Genomic DNA, 22450 nt, shown 5'->3' with positions numbered 1-22450 from the left:
ATTACAAATATTTATTTTTCAGAAAGACACATATGTCATCAGTGATGTAATATCTGTCATCAGCAGAGGATTGCGGTCGCGTGAGTTATAGTTGCCTGCACCAACTATAACGGGGGAATTTCATTGGTTTTTTTACGAGTGAAATGTCCAGCTAACTATAACCTGTGTGAAACCTATGGTTTTTTTAAGTGAATTTGCAAGGTTTTTTAAATGCCAATTCGTAACTATAACGTGTGTGAAACCTATGGTTTTTTCAGTGAATTTGTACGTTTTTTTAAATGCCAAGTTATGTATTTAAAAAAAAAAATTCCAGGTTTTTCACCGTGCGCGCACGTTGCGCGCTCTGTGGGCACTCGGTGCGCAAAGCGCACCGAGTGCCCACGGTTCGGCGTGCGCGCACCTTGCGATTTAAAAAAAATAAAAAGTTTCACCCTTGGGGGGCCTTCTGTGACCCCGTGACCAAGGCTAGGGGGTCAGGAACTGTCCACTCTGCCCCCTTTTCACGTTCTCCACCTTTTTTTTTCACCCCCTCAGACTGCGAGACACAAAATGGCGGCCAACACTTCCTGGTTTCGACCGGTTCGAATGTTTACCGACATCTAACAACCAATCAGAATTGCGCTCGCGCACGGCAGGGTGCGCGCGTATAGATATGGATATGCTTTTAAATGCCATTTTCTCAGGAAATACTGAACAGATTTACACCAGACCTGCAAAAGGCACTTCCTTGACCTTATGGCTACCTCTCTGCCAAATTTCAAGTAATTCTGTTCAGCCGTTCGGGCTGTAGCGGTGTCTAAAGCTCCTATGGAAAAATGCATGGGGAGAACGCGTTTTGGGACCCCCCCCTTTTTCTCGGCCACCGCTTGACGAATCACCGAGACTTTCAGGGTAGGAGCTGAACGGAGCACCCCATTAGTTTTGAAAATTTCGCGAAGATTCGTCAACCGGCGCCAAAGTTATTCAAAATAGAATTTTGAGATTTCCTATGGAAACTAGGTTGTAACTAACTATCTACTGGCGACCGCCAGTAGATTGATTTTATATATATATATATATATATATATATATATATATATATATATATATATATATATATACACACACATATACACACACACACACACATACATATACATACACACACACTGAACCAAGCAAGCGAACTTGACAGTTAAAAGTACGATAGAAGTAAACGAGAAGGTTCAGAATCCGAGATACACCATACCCCACATGGGTTCTGAGAAAACTGGCACATTGGCAAATACAATTCTCTGGGCTGAACGAACAGCGAACGTTTCAGGAGTCGTGGGGTTACACCATTTACAAGCCTATCCAAATAGAGGTGCCAGACCTCCCCTTCCCAACACCCAAATAAAAGTACACCACAAGCTAGCAACTTAACAATGGCAAATCTGCTTCTGAACCAACGGAGTCTGTTTTCAATACTGGATAACTCAGCAAGCTGTAGCCACCCCCTACCGGTTTCCAGTAAAGCTAGCAAAATCCTTTCTTCTGGTACTTCTTGACAGGCTTGATGAGCATTTCTATTGAGGGAACAAGCCTGGGCGTGCCCATGGCATGTGCCCTCACCATTCCGGAATGGACTTGAGACTAGTCTTTATTGTATATGTGCAGTGCATGCCTTTGTGTAGGCCTTGTGCATTGGGGATTCGAACAGCACTTACACTAGATGCCTGAAAACCAGTTTACCCCAGCCAGTCTCACCTGTCATTTCTGGATCGCCCTCAAATAAAAGGCAAAAACGGCCGTACTACCATTTAGGACTACATAACTAAAACACCACATGTAGCCTCTGGGAGAGAACACAGAGCATATGCAATGAGAAATTGTTTCTTACACATCTTGTGTCTCACACCTCGCCCGCAGTGAACTACTAAATCATATACAGCAACAAATGAATGTAATACGCGATCCTACACACCTTTTCATACATAGACACTGCACCCCAAGACAGACTAAGAACATTTCGGGTCATTCAGGCATAAAAATGTTGCTCAAATGTAAATTTAACTTGAAAGAATTAAAGAAAAGAGGCGTTTGGAAAAACACGGAACAGTTGGTTTAATTAAACGCAGCAGCTGGGAGAACAGGCAACAGAGTCGGGGTCTGAAGACTTTCAAAGCACATTGGTTTCAGACGTCACCTTATACATTACATAAAACTATTTGTACATTCAATTGGAGACAGAAAACTAGGCCTAGTAACAGGTCCATAAACCTGGTCATTTAATAAGAAGCACAGGTGCAGCTTGCGTGGACACAATGCATGGCCAGTGGGTACATGTCTAGATGTCCAGCAAGGGGAGCACATAATCACTGTGTGCAGTGTGCATGCTGTGTTCTGATTGGCTGCGAGTTCCTAAAGTGTGTTATCTCACTTTATGGTGACTTTGGGAATGTGTGCCCCTCCAGCCAAATGCGATTTGTAGGTGCCAGTCTCCTTAGATCATTGTTGCGTCGCTGGGTTTTCCTGTATGCGTGCTTGTCCAAGGGTTGTGTGTCTCTCCCAACCCACCCCTTGTGATCGGTCAATCAGTTGCTTCAGCCCTAGGTTGCAGAGCCTGCCTGACGACGAATTTCTGACAAGTGGGTTGAGGGGGAGGGGGGGGTCATATCGGGTGAATTCAACAGAGATGCGAGTTTCGTACATATATCATGGTGGACATCATATTGATCAATATTAACATAACACTTCCAAATCAAGACCCCCCCCCCCCCCCAACAGCCTCCAGAACTCCTTACCCCCCACAGCATTCAAATCTGAACAACGAAAACAAAGCTAACCAGAACCTTTCCGATATAAAAATCTTTAATCTAACAACTCAGTGCAAACTAATTTAGGAAACAATATGGAAACGGCGGAATACTCAAACTTTACAAGTAATCAGATTGTGCAAAAATTGAACACAAAAGTCAAGGGGTAAGGCTGAAGTACCAAATATCCGGTTATTTAAAAGGGCCCCATTAACTGTATAGCCTGCCACAATTAGTTGGGCAAAAGAGCATCTTAGTTTCATTGCACAGAAAAAAAATTAGGTCCTTTCTATGAACATTTTAAAATGGTATGAAAACATGGAGATTGCTGTATGATTATTTTTATATGAAGCAGTCATGTTGCTCACCCTTCGATTTCTGGAATCTTTGAGATTTTGTAAAGGACGTAGCTCCTTTAATGCCATCACGGTCCTTGACATCATATGAACCAGGAGCTGGGGCACAGCCTGGGAGGGGGAGGAAAAAAAATTCTGTTTAAGATGAACATGAGAAAACTCATTTCATATAAGGAATGTAGAGGATAAACATGAACGCAGTCCTATATGTGCATGTTGGCAGGATGTAAAACTGTTTTTCGAAGTTTACACAGCCAAATTCTCTTTTGTCATCCAAAGCCAATGTCAAGTCAAACTACTAAGTTTTGAAATCTTATATAGGTGTATAGTTAATCATTTAAATACAAATTCTGATGCACTGTTCACGCCTCAAGCCCAAACTGAAGCATTTTTCGGCAAACATCTGAAAGTAGCCAGATCGTGGAAAACTAAACTATATTGTGGAGACCCACTACCAGACTCGCAGGAAGGTGCATAATGGTCAGCAATTAAAAAGTATTTGCCTTCATTTTTAATTAGGAGGATCAGGAAACCGCCCTCAGATTACCAATAGAACTTCAATGTGGGAAGGTGGATAGATCATTCAAATAGTGAAATATGGTTCTTTACGAGGTTCTTGCCAATTATGTTAGTTTCCACCCTCCACCATCTATAAATACAACACATTTCGAGACCTGGATGTTATGTTTCAAGGACGCACATCTCTAAACCCAGTGTAAGACAAGTGATACCTAAAAACCCCACTCAAGCATACTGCAACGATCTACTCGCCTACTTCCTCAACAGCAACAGGGGAATTGAGTGGGAAATACAAATTTAAAAAAAAAAAAAACACATTTGAATCTGTCATAGTCCAGGATCTTAGGGTGGTGGTGGGGTGGGGGAGAGAATCATTAAGCATTGAGGCCAAGACTACCAGTGAGCACCAGAGGAAACTGGAAGAGTACTGATACTTTAAAACTGGTGGAAACCGGAGAAACAGCCATTCAGCATCATGTACACTCCTGTCGAACACTCCCTCCCCCCCTTGGATTACCATGCATCTCTCGGTAGATTCCTCTACTGCCAAGTAGTAGGAGAACTAACCACACAGGAAATGTATAGAGAGAAGTGCAGAAATAGCAGTAAACAGCAGAAGATAAACAACCAACCACAGGACTACTAGAGTGCAGTTTGTTGAGATGACAGGTGCAATACAACCTTTAGTAGAAAATTACTCAATGCAGATTAGGTCACAGCAGCGATTTGAATTATAATTACTACTAAAAATGATATACTAAACTTACCCCTTTTGATGAATGAGGCAAAGTACACCTTTCAGTCCATGCCATCTTGAAGGTTGGAGGACTGCTCCAATAAGAGCTAGGGCTAGGACCCCTCCCACAGAGGGGGGTGGCAAAATTGAGTGAGTAGACACCCCAGGTAAGGTGCCCATTGGCCCCAACTCTACTCCCTCAAATTGCCACTAAATTCAGTATTTAGGTGGCTCCCCCACTCTAACTGATTTCTGCCAACCTAAGAGAAAGGAGGACGACGAAGCAGTGCCGAAAAAGAATGAAGATGCCTACTGACCCATCCCTATTGGCCTGTCTGCAGCCCTCGAAGAAACACCTGCCCAGCAGTCAACCTCCAGAACCCCTGGGAGGACTGCTGGCCTTTGAAGCCCAGAACCTGAGGACAGCGGCTCGGTCTACAACACACACACACACTGCACCAGACCCCCTTCGGTCTGTGTCCAGGTGGCCCACCAATCCAGAAAAAGTTACCCAGCAACCCGGAGTCCAACTCCACATTGGCTGACACACTCCTGGACTCTACGACGCCTGCAGTGTAAATCCAAAGGCTCTCCCCGACCGGCTCCGGTAAGAAAATCGGTCAAAGGACACCCCTGCGCCCAAAGCATCTGGGGAGCTCAATCAACTGTCACTACGACCTACGGCATCTCCCATTACCTCTAATGTTGCTTGTTTCCTGCATGTAGCCTCCAGTCCATAGCCTGCAGCCGCTTTTCAACTCCAAGTTACTCCATTGATTCGCATTAGGCACCTGACACTGTGTTTGCATACTGCACCTGGCCATCCCTGAACCGCTGGTGGTGTATGTTTGGTGCTGCCTTGTGCCCCCCCCCTGTGCTGGTCAAACCCCAAAGCTTGCGCCCTGCAACCATTTTAGCTACCTGTAAGCAGTGTGACTTCAAGCACCCCCAGTTTCCATTAGTTAACATTGGGCCTGATCCTCAACTTTGACCTCTACACCCGGCTACCCCTGTGCCACTGGTGGTGCCCACCTGAACCTAGCCCTCTGCGGAACCTGCAACACAAAGACTGGAACTGTAAGTGGTTTACTTACCTGTGAAACCGCATTAATCAGAGTAAACTAACAGTGAATCCAATGATGTTCTCTTAGCGGCCCTATTGGCTTTCCGAACACCACCTAGTGAAGTGGTTCAGCTAACTGGGGCAGGCCGTGGGGGGGGGGGGGGGGGGGGGGGGGGGGGATCCTTATGGGAACTTGCACTCCTCCGGTAATACCACAGAATCCTTTGCTAGCTCCACCAGCAGTGTCCCTGGAAAATGCAGCAAGCCCTACTGCCCCTACAATTACTACAACCAGTTTTGTGGCTGGGATTGAGGCCTTTGAGTAAATGGGTGCAAGACCCTGAACTGGAGCAACTCTAGTTGCAAGAGTAGAGACTGAAGAGATTGACAGCCCAGAGTCCTGGTCATCCGAGATTTACATCCCTGCAAGACCAATACATGTGTTGAGGGTGAGGGTAGAATGCGAAGAGGTCATTAAAGACACCCTTAAGATAGGGCTTATAGATGAACACAATGTAGAGAAACTTAGTTTCTTTGCATGGAAGCTGCATGACAAGAGTAGGTAGCTACAGAATTTGTGATTGACCTGACTAAAAGAAGGAAACAAACACAAGGAGATGGACGGAGCGCTGAATCTTTTCAGACACACCCCCAGTCACAGATCTGGGTTGATTCCATCATCGTTCTTTAGCTCACTTCGCCGCCCCAGCTCAGACTGGGCCATATGCAAATCAGTCATAACCCTGTACCTCATGGGAACAGTCCAGACTGAACTGCAAAGCCAGGTCTTCCCTGTACCGGACACAAGCATCCTGGGACCGGTTTCGGGGTAACACCCTCAGCCAGGTTAGCTTGAATCCAGTGGCAAAGTGAGCATGGGACCCAAGTCTGGGTATACCCTGCAAAACAGGTCCCAGGATGCTTGTTGGTGTCATACACACTAGAGGGCAAGGAATGCCAGTGGACCTAAATTGAGAAACTGATTCAGCTATGCTGAAGAAAACAACGCCATGCAATTATTGTAGCAACTTGGGCCATTGGAAACCCAGTTTCAGATCCATTACCAGTCGAATGCACTTTGATGGCCACAGACCAAATATGAATTTTACCAGCTGTACGAACGCATACACCAAATCTCAAGCCTACTATGCCCCAAACCCAGGTGATGCGTCACAACCAGACTACCCCAACGTTTAATGCCAACCCAAACATCAAAGTCCGGCAAAGCCCTTATAGAGTCCAGGTAGATTCCAGTCTTCAATACTATCAGAGATCCAGGGTCAGATCAATCACAATGAGGGTGCTCGAGAGGGGAGGAATATTGCATACATGGTGCGATCTTAGAGGTAGACCAGTGGCAGGAGAGGTGAATGGCCTCTGCAGGTCCTGTTTAAAATGGACACCAGTGCTAACTGTTCTACTGTATGCACAGTAGAAATCCTAAACTTACCTTGTCTGGACAGCAGATCCATTTTTAGGAGTTGCCAATAAGCAGATAATCAATCCTGTTAAGTTCCTGTGAATATTGGTTCCCTTAAACACAACCATCAATTGATGGTCTGCATTTTATGCAAGGAGTTTGTTGTGCAAAGACTTGCTATGTAAGCTCAATGATCTACTGAACACCAATCGGTGCAGACATTCAAACACATGAAGATGCAGATTTTAAATTGAGCAACCAGAATCCTGTGTGAGTTTATTCCCACTTCTGGCAAAAGGGAATTTGAAACCAGACTTAAAAGGACTTTGGTTATAGAGGAAGTTTGGGATTAATCTAAATAAAACCAATGGCTTGATTAGAGATGCTGAACCTGTAGAAATAACCCTTGAACAAATGCTAAATTCCCTTGAATGCCACAGTATAACCCTACATAACCCCAGCTCGCCTATTCAATCGCTACTGTTGGCAGAGTGTTCCTTACCTGCAGCGCTTTCAGGGGGCTGGTCTGTCCTGACTGCTGTGCGTGGAGACGCACCTGAACTACACTCCCCAGGCTCCTTTGCTGTGCCTTCCGGAGGTGGAGGCGGACACCCAGCGTTTCGCGCCAGAAGGCGCTTCAAAAATACCAGCGCCCCCCGCATCGCGGGACCGCGCGCGGGCGGCGCCGGGCTAAGCCTGGGCAAAGGGCGGGCCCTCTGTGGCCCTCAGAGGCTCGAGGAGACTGGACTGGGCCTATTTATCGTTTGTGTTTAATTTTATTCATTACTTGCACTATATATTTATGGTGTGCACATTCTCCTTTTGATCAGGAACTCTTCGTTACTCTCCTTCAAATATATCTTCTTTTAATTTAATATATATTTATTGTATTCATTTGAGGCTATAGTACTTTGTTGTATAAAGATGTCGGCCAAAAAACTACGTTCGGGGAGAGTATTAGGGGATAGGGCCTGTATGTTGTCAAAACCCACTCCCCCTAGTAACAGATCTTCCAGTAACTCGTTACTAAAGGGTCAATCCCTGCTGCCTCAATTTTGGGAGAAGACGGTTCCTAGTAAGGGGAAAAAAGATCAATCAGATATCCCGCCTTCCGAAGATCCCTTCCCATTGCCACCTGATAGGTCAGGAAACAAGGGGGATGTTTCTTCTCATCCCAAGATTGGGCAGCAAACCAATGTGTCCGTCATCTCTACAGAGCTTCCACTTACTGATCCCATTAGAGGTCCACAATTAATGACGGACAGTAAGGGAGATTCTCAGTTGTCAAGTATTGACCTGGAGCTTTGTGGTCGATACTTAGCTGACGGTCCTTTGAAATTACCTGAAGTGATTAAACCCCCGACTGGTGTTTCTTCCTCTGGTCTCTTTCTTTTTAGTAGTACCCCTTCCTTAAAATCGCCAGATGTTTTTTCTCAGTCTAATTTTTCCATGAGTCCACTGCTTAATTTATCTGACACTGGTCATAAGGGTTTGCTCGGTTATGATAAAGTGGAAAACCCGATATCTGAATCCTTGATTGCATTGGAACATTTGCTGGCGTCCATCCTACAGTTATTGAGTAAATTTGTGGGAAGTTCCGACTGCATTCTGGAATCAGTTACCCAGATACTAAAAGCTTTATTGTTAAAAGCTCCGGAAAAGGTTCTTGATGCAGTTCCTAAAGTCTTCAGGGGCATGAGTTGGGTAGTGTGCTCTTAAATGAAAATGAAAACTCAGTTCAAAATAAACTCGTGGGTACCCCTAAAAATAAGCCCCTTGTAGCTCCCATTTTACCCGTATCTAATTGCGCAAAGTTCTGCGACCTTGAAATTGAAGAAGAAAGTGTTGAGGTTGCTGCTCTAAAAGCTGAAAAAGAACTATTTCCAATTTTTATCCCTGAACCAAAGGGATTAGGGGGGGTTGAAAAGGGAAAAATTAGAAAACAAAGAAAGAATTTAGGAAAAAAAGAGGAAACCAATCCGTAGATTCAGAAAGAAAAAGCAGAAACAAATCATTTTTGAGGATTCTCAGGTTTTAGACTTTAAGGTCCGAATGACCGGAGAGTCGGTGGGCAGGGAGGTGGTTTCCCATTCTTTTGATATCTTAAAGCCCTCAGTCCCGGGCACAGAAACCATTTCTGATTGCCCTGGGAATGGTCCCCCACCGGATGTAGGGAGATGGGCAACTCCTCTGCCTGAGGTAGAACTGCCTGGGCTGGTCCCCTCACGGTCTGTAGCCCTTGATCCTTTTGCCCCCGCTTTTCCTGCTCCGGATGTTGGAGAGGTACGGCCCCAGCATTTGCCCTCAAAAATTCCTGAAGTCTTTGTAGATACATTTACAGTAGATTTTCTACCCTTATTTGATTCGGACTTACACCTAAATAGAGCATGGCTACTCAAATATTTTAAGGATATTGAGAGCCTAAAATTAATTCAATCTAATGATATTGATTTAGTTTCTATATTAGGAACAGCTTCCGCTCCTTTTTAGGGTAAAGTTCTATTCTAAACTTATACTAAATCTTATTTTGCAACAGGCAGAGAGTTTTCAGTGTAGGGGAATTGATGTTTTACCTGTTTTCTCCTTTGGGAGAAATTGTTTCCCTCTTAATAGACTCTCTCAGCAGGGCAATGGTCAAGATAGTCTCTCTACCTTTTATGATGAATTAAAGATTTGTGTCGAAAAATACACGCCGGGTGACTCAGGTAAAGCCAGTTCGCTCACCCAGAATATTCCCCCAAACAAAGATAATCTTCAGTGGAATTGGTTGCCTGGAGTTTTGTCTACTAAAACTTTAGACAATCCTAAGCTTTTTCAACATCTTTAGCAACAATTTAAAAGTTCTCTTGGAATGCTGCCGGGATACATAATAGTCCCGAGAAACTACAATATTTATTCTCCATGAAAGCTAGCATTATTTGCCTCCAAGAGACCTGGTGTCCTAGTAGTTTATGTGCAGGGAAAGATAATTTTGTCCTCAAGGCATTACCATCAAAGAAAGGGCATGAAAAAGGTGGTCTTGCGTGCCTCTTGTCAAATAGATTGAAATGGAATTTTACCCATTATGTTGACCCAAAGAACCTCTTTCAGGCAGTGACCCTCTGCTCGTTAACAAGTAGGGGTACCAATACTTCATTAGTAATAATAAATGTATATATTCCCCCAGATGAATGTTTTAATATTTTATTGAAGCAAGTCTTTTCATACATTAAACAGCTTAAAGAGCTAGATACACCCCCCCCCCCCCATGTGCTGTTAGTTGGTGATTTTAATTGTAAGGTTTCCAACACTAGTTTAGAGTTATTTAGAAACAAATGTAAAGAAGAAGCCTACCTTATTCCTCAGATTCTCTTCCCTAATAAAATTAAAACTAATAAAAGAGGGAAGATGTTATTGGAAGACCTTTCTGCAACTGAGGGGTTAATAGTGAATGGTAGGCTCTCTTCTGATTTTCCTGCTAATTATACTCATAGATCCCCCTTCAGCCAGTCAATCTTGGATTATGTAATCATTGACTATGATATCTTTTCTTCAGTAAAAGATTTGGTAGTCTCACCGACATTATTTAGTAATCACAAGGTGATCACTATAAATTTGTCTTTATTTTTTCCAAATTCTGACTCATGGTATCTTAATAGTGATATAGTTAATTTTCATAAGAACACTGGAAGATGTTTTTGGAATTTTAAAGCCAGGAAGGGCCTGAAGTGTATTTTAGGAAAAAGTATCTTAGAATTGAATGATTGGCAGGGTTCTGAACTGACTCATTTTGAGAATTTTATGAAGGAGGTTATTCGTGTTGCTAATAGATCCACTTTCTCCGAAAAAAGGAGCTTCGTTCCCAGTTCTCTGATCCCTTTAAATAAGGCAATAAACAGGTTAGTGCGGGAACAATTTCTGTGCAGATCTACTGAATTAAAAAACAAAATAAATTAGTTAAAAAGGAGAAGTCGCACCAAGAAGAAACTTAAAAAGGAAAAAGAGGATTCTCTTTGGATAAGTTTACGGGAGGCGGTTGTTCATGGGAGGCGGTTGTTCATGGCAATGTTAGAAAATTTTGGTCTCTCATTGGTGAGGGTTGTGGAGTTAAAATTAGCCCTCATCCTATTCCTATTGCTGAATCGTTATGGGTGTCGTTTATCTCCGCCCATTATGCTGGGAATGGCGTAGCATTTGAATGTGAGTGCTCCTTAGGAGCTCCTAGAGATGCTGAGCTTCCTATTGAAGCCCCTTCAGAGAAAACCATTGAAATGGCCATTAAGGATATGCGTTCCTCTGGAGCTATGGGGCCCGATGAACTTCCCATTTCGATATTAAAGTTAGACCCTGTTTTATGGAGTAAGATTCTTTTTCCTTTATTTAGAGCTTGCTTTTCCAGTAAGATTGTGCCATCCTCTTGGAAGGGGAGCATTTTGGTTCCCCTGTTCAAGAAGGGCGATAGGAATAACCCAATGAACTATTGTCAGATAGCCCTTCTTGATGCTATTGGAAAAGTTTTTTCCAAATGCCTTCTAGCACTAATTACTGACTGGGTCGAGGCGAACCAGATTTTACCCCTTGAACAAACGGGTTTCCGCAAAGGGCATAGTACTTTGGATAACCTTACAGCCCTGCAGGTTATTCTGGATAAATATGTAAGAGTTCGGGGCGGAGGAGTCTATGCAGCTTTTATTGATTTCTCCACAGCATTTGACAAAGTGGATCGTCCTTTGCTGTGGAGAAAGTTAGCTATATTAGGTATGCCCTCTCTTCTACTAGACCTAGTACGATCTCTACATTCGGACACTTGGTGTCGAGTGTTACAGGGTGGAGAAAGGGGCCTCTCGCGGGCTATTCCCTCCACTAATGGTTTAAAACAAGGTTGTCTTCTGGCTCCCCTGCTGTTCTCCCTGTATATTGCCGATCTTCCAACTTCGCTTGCATCTTGTGTTGGCATAGCCCCGGTAGTGGGGGGTTATCCTATAGCCTGCCTTTTATACGCTGACGATATTTTAATCCTAGATCTAACTCCTAAAGGTTTAGCTAATCGTCTGCAGGCTCTACGTGATTTTGCTGAGTCCCACTTCTTCAGGATAAATGCCACAAAAAGTAAAATTATGTGCATTACAGGGAGGAAAAAATCTAAATCTGAGAATTATGGCTGGTCAGTAGGTGGTCAGAAATTGGAAGTGGTTAAATCATATACCTTTTTAGGAAGAATAATCTCTGCAAACCTGAGTGAGAGGCAGCACATTGATAACAACTCTCGTAAAGCCCTGTCTCAAGGCAAAAGCTTGAGTGCTCTTTATTCCGCCACAGGGAGAAGACACTTTACTTTTTTACTCGAGGTTTATCAGGCAAAAATCCCTTCAACCCTCCTATATGGAATAGAATTGGAATAGAATTGGTCGATTTAAAACACTGGGGCTTTCTACATATGATTGAAGGAAAATTATTAAGGTCTTTAACCACTCTGAATTCTGCTTGCTCTACAGCTGCTCTTAGACTTGAATTTGGTCTACGTAGCAGTTTGGTACAGGGCCTGTCTGCATTAGTACGTTGGGTCGCCAGCCTTGCTAGAGGAGAAATGGGGACTCTGAGATCCCTTCTCAAGAGAGAATTATTGGGAAGTTTTAAAGAGCACTCTCAAATTGTTAAGAATTTCAGAAAGGCTGTGGCACTTCTTGAATTAGATAAGTTCTATTTTTACTATTTCTCCTTCCCAACTAAAATCTCTTTTGAAACAGGCTTCCTGGACTCTTTGCTTCATGCTGGACAAAGAATCCATGACAGCGAAGAAGCGAAGTGTCCTTCTGTTTAATACATATTCAAGGAAGCTTGTTCAACCTTACGTATTTTGGAATTTATCACACGGCATTCGGAGATTTTGGTTTCTCTTGAGGCAAGATCTATTGCCGCTTAATACTCTCTTAGCTAAATGGTATGGGTCTTCCCCCTTATGTAATTTTTGTAATATGTCTGCACAGGATTGTACTCACGTATTGTTTATTTGTCCTGCATTGCGTTCACTTCGTTTAAAGTGGCTAAGATCAATTTGTTTACAATTGGGAATTCTTGATGCGAATTTTTTTAAAGGGTTTATATACTCCTCCCAATGAAATGTTTTGCTTCAATATTTAACTTTTTTAAAGGTTTTTTAGATATTTATTGATGAAATAAGGAGGACTGTGTCGTAGTATGTCCTTTTTAATGGTGTTGTAATGGTTTTCTTTTTTCTTCTTATGACGGAATATGTAAATGTATTTTGTGTATTTTGTTTATGTGGCCCTCTTCGGAGTGCCAAAACATAATAAATAATTGAATTCTAGTGGTCAGAATTACACCCATAATTGAATCAGTGTTGAGCAGGATACTTTAGGTTTAACTTTGTTTTCATTGGCATTCAGCAATAGAACATACATTTCCATAGGCCAGAAAAATACTGTGCGCGATATGGAGCCAACTATCCCGCATAGTCATCCTTAAAATGTTGTAACTGCGTGCGTGCCACCAACCTGGCCTCGGAGGGCCTGTTTAAGTGTCCAGACTGATGCTTTATACCAGCATATATGCCTATGTAGTCACCCTACATAAGTCAGCTTCACCCACGTTCCCCAAGGAGATAAGATGTTTTGGAGAGCTGCCCCCAATGACAATCCCATTTGTTTCCCTCGACGGGACCTTAGTGGATATGTCAGCGGATTAGGCAGGCCCGGGACCACATAAGCCGGGAATCTCGGGATCTGCGTATCGAATTGTCGATCTACATCGTCCAGTATGTAGGGAGTCCTTATTGTCGAGAATAGGCGTCATGGGCAAAGGGAAAGAGGACTGTCCCTTCCTGATGTCGACCCCGTCCCAAACTCGAAGTAGTGTGCGCGTTACGGGGGAGCCCCGGAGATTGGGAGGTCAATCCCCACGTTTAATAAAGGGAACCTCCAAGAGCGATAACTTGGCCAGCGCCCTATCCTGGAAGAGCCATCTCTTCTCGGATTCAGATCTATTCCACTCCACCAGATACCGAAGATGTGCCGCACTGAAATATTCCAGAATATTTGGGATCCCCAATCCCCCTTCCGCCGGCCGTAAGTAGCTCAAGTCCCTACGCAGCCTAGGTCTAGCCCTTGCCCATACAAAGTGATGAATTGCTTGTTGCAATTTCGGAATAGTGCCTGGTGGTGGCCAAATCTGTAATGTTCGGAAAAGATCGTGCTTTGGGCAGAATAGACATTTTGTTGACAGCCACCCGTCCCAGGAGGGAAAGCTGGTGCGGTTTCCACTGCTGGAGATCCTGAGCAATCCGTAAAGCTAGTCTGGTATAGTTGAGCGCAACCGTTTGGGACACCAACAGCGCCAGCCGAATACCCAAGTAGGGGATAGATGTCAACCGGGATCCCTTCGTATGTGTGCCCCCCCGCAGCAAGGAATCGTCCTGTGCTATTCAACCATAACATCATTGATTTCCTGACGTTAACCCAGAACCCAGAGACACGGCCAAAGGCCTCCATCTCGGAGCAGGACATTTTAAAAGATTTTAGGAAGTTCCCATTATTAGGAAATTATTCGGATACGGAAACCAAATAAAAAAGTATATAAGAATTAGATGCCTCCAACTGTAAACGACTGGAGAGAAAATGGAGGCATGAATGTATACATGAAAATAGAGTGGCCTACAAATTCTTAAAAATGTTCGCATAAGCATTAAAACGGCAAAAGTAGATTGATTTGTGAAACATATTGCTACAGCAGACATACTCCAGAGCATCTTTCAGATAGTGAAATCATTTTTAAGTCCAAAAGCTGGTAAACAAGTGACTTCTGCCTCTCAATCGCTGGTTGACCACTGATTAAATATTTTCCACCTTTTCTTGAAAAAACATTATTCAAATTTTGAAAATACCTCAACTCACGTTTAATCACCGATTCTATATTTGAGAGTACGGGTTCCTAGCTAACTGCATTTGTGCTAATATCTCTGGCAGAGTCAGAACAGACCATCCTAAAAGTTAGGTCTGGCTCCCCATGGTTGCTTGCCCTACTTACATTTGAACACACAAGCAACCTCTTTTAATACTTTGAATAATTCCTTACTTAATTTGTCATTATAGCAAGGACTTTATCAAACAGCTTGAAAAAATGCTTTAGTATTACCACTTCTCAAAAAAAAAAAAATACATCTGTTAACTTTGAGCAATTACAGACATATCTAGCTAGTTCCTGCAGTAGGGAAAATGTTGGAACCCTTGGTAAATGTGCAGATTACCAAGCATGTTCCTCCATCCCCTTCAATCCAGATCCCATGCGGGCGGGTTTTAGTACAGAAACCAGACTTTAAGGAGGTCATCAGTTGTAACCTTGATATATTAAAAAGGGTGGCCGTTCTGGATAGGTCTGTTGCTTTTGACACTGTTGCATGACATTCTTCTGCAGACTGCAAAAGGATGGTATGGTTAATTAATTTGGCATTGGTTAAAATCATCCCCTCACCAACAGCCAATCTTTATTTTTGCCACCTTATCCTTTGTGTTTTCAGAGAAACAAGATGAGGTGTTCTGAAGGGCTCAGCTCTCAGCCCAACACCAAGTAATATTTATATGGCCCAGCAGGCCATTGACGTTCAGCCTTGGGGCTTCAACATTATATATTTTTATAAGGACGATACTCAGCAGATGCTTGCCTTTCAACAACTTGGCAATACTATAACAGCCCATTTTCATGGATCTTTCTCGACTATAGTAAGTTGGATCAAAAGCAGCTGTTTACAACTGAATTCTAATAAATCAGAAATTTTGATATTTATGGACTAATCTCCGTTTGATATCAGCAGACTATGGCAAACAACTTCAGGGAACCACCTATCCTTATATCAGTACCTAGAAGTGTGAGCATTCAGACAAACTAACTTGCAAATCACATGAACAGTCCACTGCAGTTATCTGCAAAAAAAAAAAATAAAAAAATAAACCAGGAAGAGCAAATATCCTAGTGGTTAATCGTAAAGGCGTTGTGCCCTTGAACACTTCTAAATTGAATTATACCAACATCTTGTTAAAAGATTATATATATATATATATATATATATATATATATATATGCCCCTCATTCTTGAACGCACAGCAGGATAATCACCCAGACCCACCCACTTTATTGGGCTAGACCCACGTGGGGAAAATAGGGAATTGAGACTGCGGCGGCATGAGGCACAGTGAATTATGCACTCTAAATACCGTTCCAAAATGGCGGGATCGTTTTTCAGGTGCCTTTAGTCACCTTTGCGCTTTCTAATTTTGGGCATTTAAAACCATTCAAACACAGAAATGGGTTTCGCGGTATCCGGTAGAAATGAGTGAGGGGGATATACTCACTAAGGCAAGCGTGCAGTTGCGGGAGAAATGCGATAAGACCGAAGGATTTATTGCCGTTAGGCATAGTTGGTTATGTTTTACTTTTCTTGTTTTCATATATATATATATAGATACCCCGTACTACAGGGATCCTGTTGAATTAAAAGCCATATATTTTTATATCTTTGTTGAAAGTTGGCGATTTAAACGAATTAAGACACCGGACAAGATAAAATCAGAGGACTATTTGGGTGAGCGGAATTGTGGCTCTTTTTACTTTTGGCTGTTATTACTAATTAGTAATATTAGTGCTGACTGGTAGCATGATCATAGTGTTATTTTACAGGCTGATATGTCGGCTGTTAAATATTCATATTTTGGAGTGACCGGTTGGAATGAATTCCGATGCTAAATACTAATGAGATCTGCGGATATTAATTGTGGATAACCATTTCAAAAGGCATACTTTTTTGGAATTTAAGGATAAAACAGGAGGTAAGCGTCAACATATTATTCAAGATTATGGTGTTGTCAATGACAGTTTGCTGAGAAGCTGTTGCCTCATGCCACTGTTTTCCTAATTCTAAGTGTATCCGTTTCCCTTTTTCTTTGTTTCTTTAATCTCCAATAGATGAATTGTGGGATACTACTTTGAAAGGTATTGTGATTCTCAAATATTCTTATATGTTAAACGTACACGAGATGCTCACAGACGGAGCTTTAAATATTAAATTGTACCTTGACCATCACAGGGGCATTTCACAGATTTATTTTCACTTCACTTTCACATTTAATAATGATTATTCATTTCAGTACTGTTCTGTTATAATCATTAAGAATACTTGAATGACATTCTATGCTCGCATGCCAAGCAAGCACAACACTTTGATCTTTTTTATTTAGTCCTTTGAGACACGGAGGAGATTTTGATGGCATGGTTCGATGGATTGTAATATTGTCTTCTGAAAACAATTATTTGCATTACTTCCAGCCCTGAGGAAGTCGTAGGGTGTATTACCCACATGCGACGAAACGCGTTGGTGTAAGGGAGTGGAAGGACTCTGAACGATTAAAGAATTGGAGAAGTCCAAGAAAGAAATGTATTTGTGTTTACTTTTTACATGTATTCTATTTGCGTGTGCTTCAGAAATTGTTAAAAACATATCTGAGCTCTTGTATAATGAGATTGCTGCCATAATTGTTGCCATACTACATGGCACCAAAGAGACAAGTGGATTTTGTTACAGGACAAGTAAATTTATGTAGCAACCTGCCCCATGGACAAGTAAATATTTTGTTAAATTCCACACCTCTGAGGCAGGCATTGGTCCGAGCACAAGCAATCGCCACACATCAAATGCTTAGAGCTTCCAGCCAGATCCTTCACAATTCAGAGTCTGGCGGCCTACAAGGTCTCCTGCGTCTTCTTTTTGAAGATGGACAATATCTCGGTTGTAAGATATACCAACCGGTTAGGGGGCACGCAGTCCAAACTCCTAGCAGATTTGGCCAAGGAATTCTGGAATTACTGCCAGACAAATTATTAGGTCACAGTGTAGTACATTCCAGGATCGCTCAACCGGACGGTGGAATGGCATTCCAGACATTTACAGAATTACAGTGCCTGGAAGCTAGTTCCGGCTATCTTTCAGAGCCTGATGATTCAGTGGGGTCCATGTCAGGTGGACCTCTCGCGTCCTGCCTCAATTGCTAGATTTCCCGATCCTTAAGCTGGCGTCCAGACCCTCTGGCGGAGGCAACTGATGCTTTCCTGCAAGACTAGTCTTTCCCGGGGTTATGCGTTTCACCAGTTTGCCATGATACCCAGGCTTGCGGCACTGGTCTGGAGGCTGAAGTCATACTGGTGACGCAGCATTGGAAATCTAAAGTCTGGTATCCAGTTCTTCTGGAGCTTTCAATGGATTTTCCAATCCAAATTCCCCAGCCTCCTCTTCTGCTGAAAGGCTCCCGGGGCACCATGCTCCCGCTGGTTCGGGAGAGCAGCCTCAACCTTTTGAGTTGGAGGATTACAGGGGGAAGTTGGGAAGTCCCGTGCCTTTCGGAGAGGGCTTCCTCCCTCATCAGTAAAGCATGGGGAGAATCTACAGTCAAGCGGTATGGGTCTTCTTAGAGAAAGTGGTCACGCTAGTGTACTCGATGGGGTTTGGATGCTGTGGGGGCTGATGTAGTCAACTACTTGTCAGAATTAGTAGACAAGGGTTTGGCCCATCGTTCGATTAATGCAAGTAGGTTAGCAATATCTGCAAGCCACATGCCCTTCAGGAGGTTCCTGTGGGGGCGCACCCTCTGGTATGTAGATTGTTGAGAGGCATACGCCTCTAGTTTCCGCCTCGCCAAAGTTATTTCATCTTGTGGGACGTTAATACGGTGCTAAGTCTACTGCAATCCTGGCAGAATAACTTACCTTTCCCAGACGGAATTGACAGGTAAGCTAGCGATGCTGCTTTTTAAAAATATATATTTTTATTTATCTTGTGTGAACAGTTATCGGATGTCCAGGCCTTAGAGGTTACAGCACGGGTGTTCACATCGGATGGGGCATTGTTCACAGTTGCTCAGCACACAAAGTCTAACACTAGAGTGGTTCACTATCCGGCCTTCCCGTGTCACCCCAAGTGTGTGGTATGTTGTCTCAGGGCGTACAAAATGATGACAGAGGAATACAGGCCTTCAGGGGAGTCACAACTTTTCCTCTCCCTCTGGAAGCCTTTCAAAGCAGTGACAGCTGCCACGAGTGCCCGTTGGGGGGAGATGGGTGCTCAAGGAAGCGGTCATTGATAGAGCGGCCTTCAGAGCCAATTCAGCAAGGGGAGCCATGGCTTCAAAAGAAAAGCCTTTGCACGGGGGGGGGGGGGGGGCAAAAGGACATCCTCAGAGCAGCAGGTCCTCGGACTCAACCTTTAAGGCCTTCAACTTTGACCACCAGAGAAGCTATGCCCAAAATGGGTTTAATCAGCTTTGAACTAGCATAATCTGAGCCTCAGGTCCTGCCATAGAATATAAAAATTTCCTAGCTATCGTGAAAGAAAGTTTAAATTCTATTTAGGACGCAGAGGCGAGGATTATCTCACCCAGTAGAATTGTTGTTCTTACCCTCCCTCTAAGTATGCAGTCTACACGTTGGCTAAGTATTATAACTCAGGAGGGTTTTGGTTTAATGTATATGTACGGCTAATTATGCTTTGTGAATTTATTATTGTTGATGGTGGATTAACTGGTCTCTTTAATGCACTGTTACCAGGATACCAGGTGTTAATTTTCTGATGCGGATTACTAGTCTTTTCAGGGTTTGAACAGAAACAAGATAATAATGGAGAAGTGGGATCAGGTGTTCTCGCCTGAAGAAAGAGGAAGTACCGTTCCTTGATGCCGTTTATATGGGACTGCCTTTATGGTAGTTTTTCCTGTACCATACAAAGGCTCATGGGATTTGTAGCCTTTTGTTCTTACATAGTTAAATGCTGCTGAGCAATAAAATAAGGAAGAATAAAGCATAATCCTCGCCTCCGTGTCCTTAATAGAATTTAAACTTTCCTTCATGATAGCTAGGAAATTTTATATAATTCTGGTGACAGAACACCACACTGAGGAGGTCCTCATGTCTTAATCCTGCTACACTATTAGCATTGCCTGTTGATGAAAATTATGGGATAGACCATGACAGTCTGGATGTCACCAAGCTGTGTACCAAACCAAGATCAGATATTCAGGGCGTCTCTCTGGAAAGCCCGATTATATGCTGTAAGCGGATGGCTCGTGCTTGAGGGATTTTGAAAACAGCCCATTCCGTTTGCACCTTAGACGGTGTAGTGGAAGCCTCCTCTTCGCGCAATGTAACCTCTGCAAGGCAGCTAAATGGATCGCTCTTACTAGCGCATGTTAAGTCTCTAACAAGAGAAGAGTCATCATCTACACTGATAGCAAAGTACTTGTTTGGCGTAGTCCAGGATTTTGGACAATTGTGGTCCCAGCAGGGTGTCATGACCTCGCCTGGCTCCCCTATCAGAAACGGGCATTTGGTTATTCAACTTTGACACTCTGCAAATGCCAGTCAAAGTGGTGGTTGTTAAGTGTGAAGAAAACAAGAGTAAAAACGATTGTTACTTCTGGTAACAGATCCACCTATTAAACTGCCAGATACTGCATTCTTGGGTCTTGCGCATTCATTCTTGGGTCTTGCGCATTCAATGGAGATTTTCCAAATGAATCAGAGTAGAACACTTCAATTAATTTTTTTGCTGCCAATACATGGGAAGAGATGAAAAATTTGCAGGAAGAAGCACCAGAGTTTGAGCAAGAAAGACGGACCAGGGCAGAGTGCACTAAGAATAAAGATAAATTCAGTCTCTGTAGATGGTCGTCCCGTTTTGTCCAATTCAGCGTTGCCCCCTGAGCAAGTTATTCTTTCATGGTACTAGCCATATATACACAGAGGCTTGATGGTTCATCTATCTTCCAAATATTGGTTTGTCTGAGTAATTGCAGCAGAGTTCTCACAGATTTGTCATGTGCCAACAGCTTGAGGCAAGGTAAACCCAAGTCACATATGGAGACCAGATTGTCCCTCTAATCACAGTCACATCAACTTTGTTAGTCTCTTTTTCTGATGTGTAGACCTACTCAAATACGAGGAAGTACAGTTTTAATGTAACCAAATTATTGCTGATATAGGTCATTTCTCGCCATGGAATACCAATTTCTCTTGAATCAGATTGTAGCAGTCATTTCAAGAAGGAGGAGCTGAAACTTGTATGCAGCGTTACAGGTGGACCACCGGTTCCACTGTAGTTACCAACCTGAGGCTTCAGGCAATGAGGAGCATATAAATGGGGAGCTGAAATTACAAAGACCTGTGCATTCATGTCTATAAGGTGGTCTGGTACCCTTCAACTGGTGTTGAGGAGTCCGGGAAGTATTCCAAACTGGAGGACAGGACTATCTCCACATGAAATCATTATGTGGCAGAGTCATGAGACTTCCTGCTGTGTACGCGATTGCACTTGTAAATATTACATGATTCTTAACTACTGCAAAGGCCTGGTTGACATGGAGCATTCTGTCTCACCAGGTTGATTTGGTGACTCCACTCCCAAGGAAAGAACAGTGTCATGACCTCAGTCCTAGCCACAGGGCCTGTGCCAAGTAGCACATGTAAGAATCGTGCCTTGTCCCTTTACGCCATGCTGCCACATTCGGAGTGCGACAAGCTGGAGAAGAAATGAGACAGCAACTACAAAGTTGTAGGGGCAGAATTCAGCACAACCAGAGAGCTCAGACAGTGAAGAATAGTGCACACAAGCGTTTCCAAAGTAACCTCGACACAACAATGCTGCCGGTGGTGAATGAGCCACACTGACCCAAACTGAAGAACCTGTAAATGCAAACTGAGCCTGAAGAAGGAACAAGCAGTGTGACCAGAGGACTGGGGGCAGGGTAGAGAACGACGACAAAGGATAGCCAAGGAATGGAAAAAGTTTATGCCTGAAGAACCCATTGCACAAACCATCAATGAAGATACAGAGCAAAGTGTTAGTAACCAGCCAGTGGTCAGGAGATCAAAGAACCCAAGTGCCTAGCCGAAGATATTCAGCTCCTGAATCAACATTTTTTGTGAAAATGACTTGAGAAAACATGAAAACCATTATCAGAGTGTTTTTGAGGAAGTGCCATTAAAGCTGCCACATTCTGAAGTCAACTGATGCTTTTGAAAGGATGAACTCCACATTGAAGTTAGTGATGGCCTTAAAGCCCAGGCTCCTGAGGAAGAGTAGGGCTGCCATGTTAGAATAATATTTACCTAAGGATAGGGATTAATATTGAAGCAGCTGAACTGGACATCAATCGAAAACAAGTCAACAAAAACTGGACAGATAAGACACTTGTAGTTTTGTTCATATTTTTTGAGTCTTGCATTGTTCCCCCCCCCCTCTTGCAATCACGAGAAACCCTGTTGACCCATTCACTAAATCAGTGCTGGACAATAGTGGTCATAATATCAGTCATTTTTGCCACTTTAATAACATGCTTGTTAAGAAGTGTGAGTTTACCCTGCTGAGCTAGTTACCCCAACATGTACACCTACCTCTTTTCCCGTAGGGGAACAATCCAGACTAGAACCTAGTTTAAATTATGTAAAAGGAGCAGCACAAGTTTAATTAAGAGTTCCTACACAATAAAGGGTATTTTTTTTAATAAACGTTTTCGTTAAGCTTTTACACAGTTATTCACAACTAAT

The 22450-nt window shown here is 43.1% G+C and overlaps 1 protein-coding gene across 1 annotated transcript in view; it reads right to left on the bottom strand.

Annotated features, from left to right (window-relative positions):
- The window catches only part of HMMR (hyaluronan mediated motility receptor), a 415301-nt gene that overhangs the window by 390112 nt on the left and 2739 nt on the right, over positions 1-22450 (bottom strand). The window contains exon 2 of the mRNA XM_085617832.1: positions 3146-3244. Coding sequence (XP_085473958.1) covers positions 3146-3244 — 99 coding nt within the window. The remainder of the gene's footprint in view (positions 1-3145; positions 3245-22450) is intronic.

Source organism: Triturus cristatus, chromosome 7 (assembly GCF_964204655.1).
Source record: "Triturus cristatus chromosome 7, aTriCri1.1, whole genome shotgun sequence".
NCBI classification, from domain to species: domain Eukaryota; kingdom Metazoa; phylum Chordata; class Amphibia; order Caudata; family Salamandridae; genus Triturus; species Triturus cristatus.
This window is presented reverse-complemented; position numbering and strand designations above follow the sequence as displayed.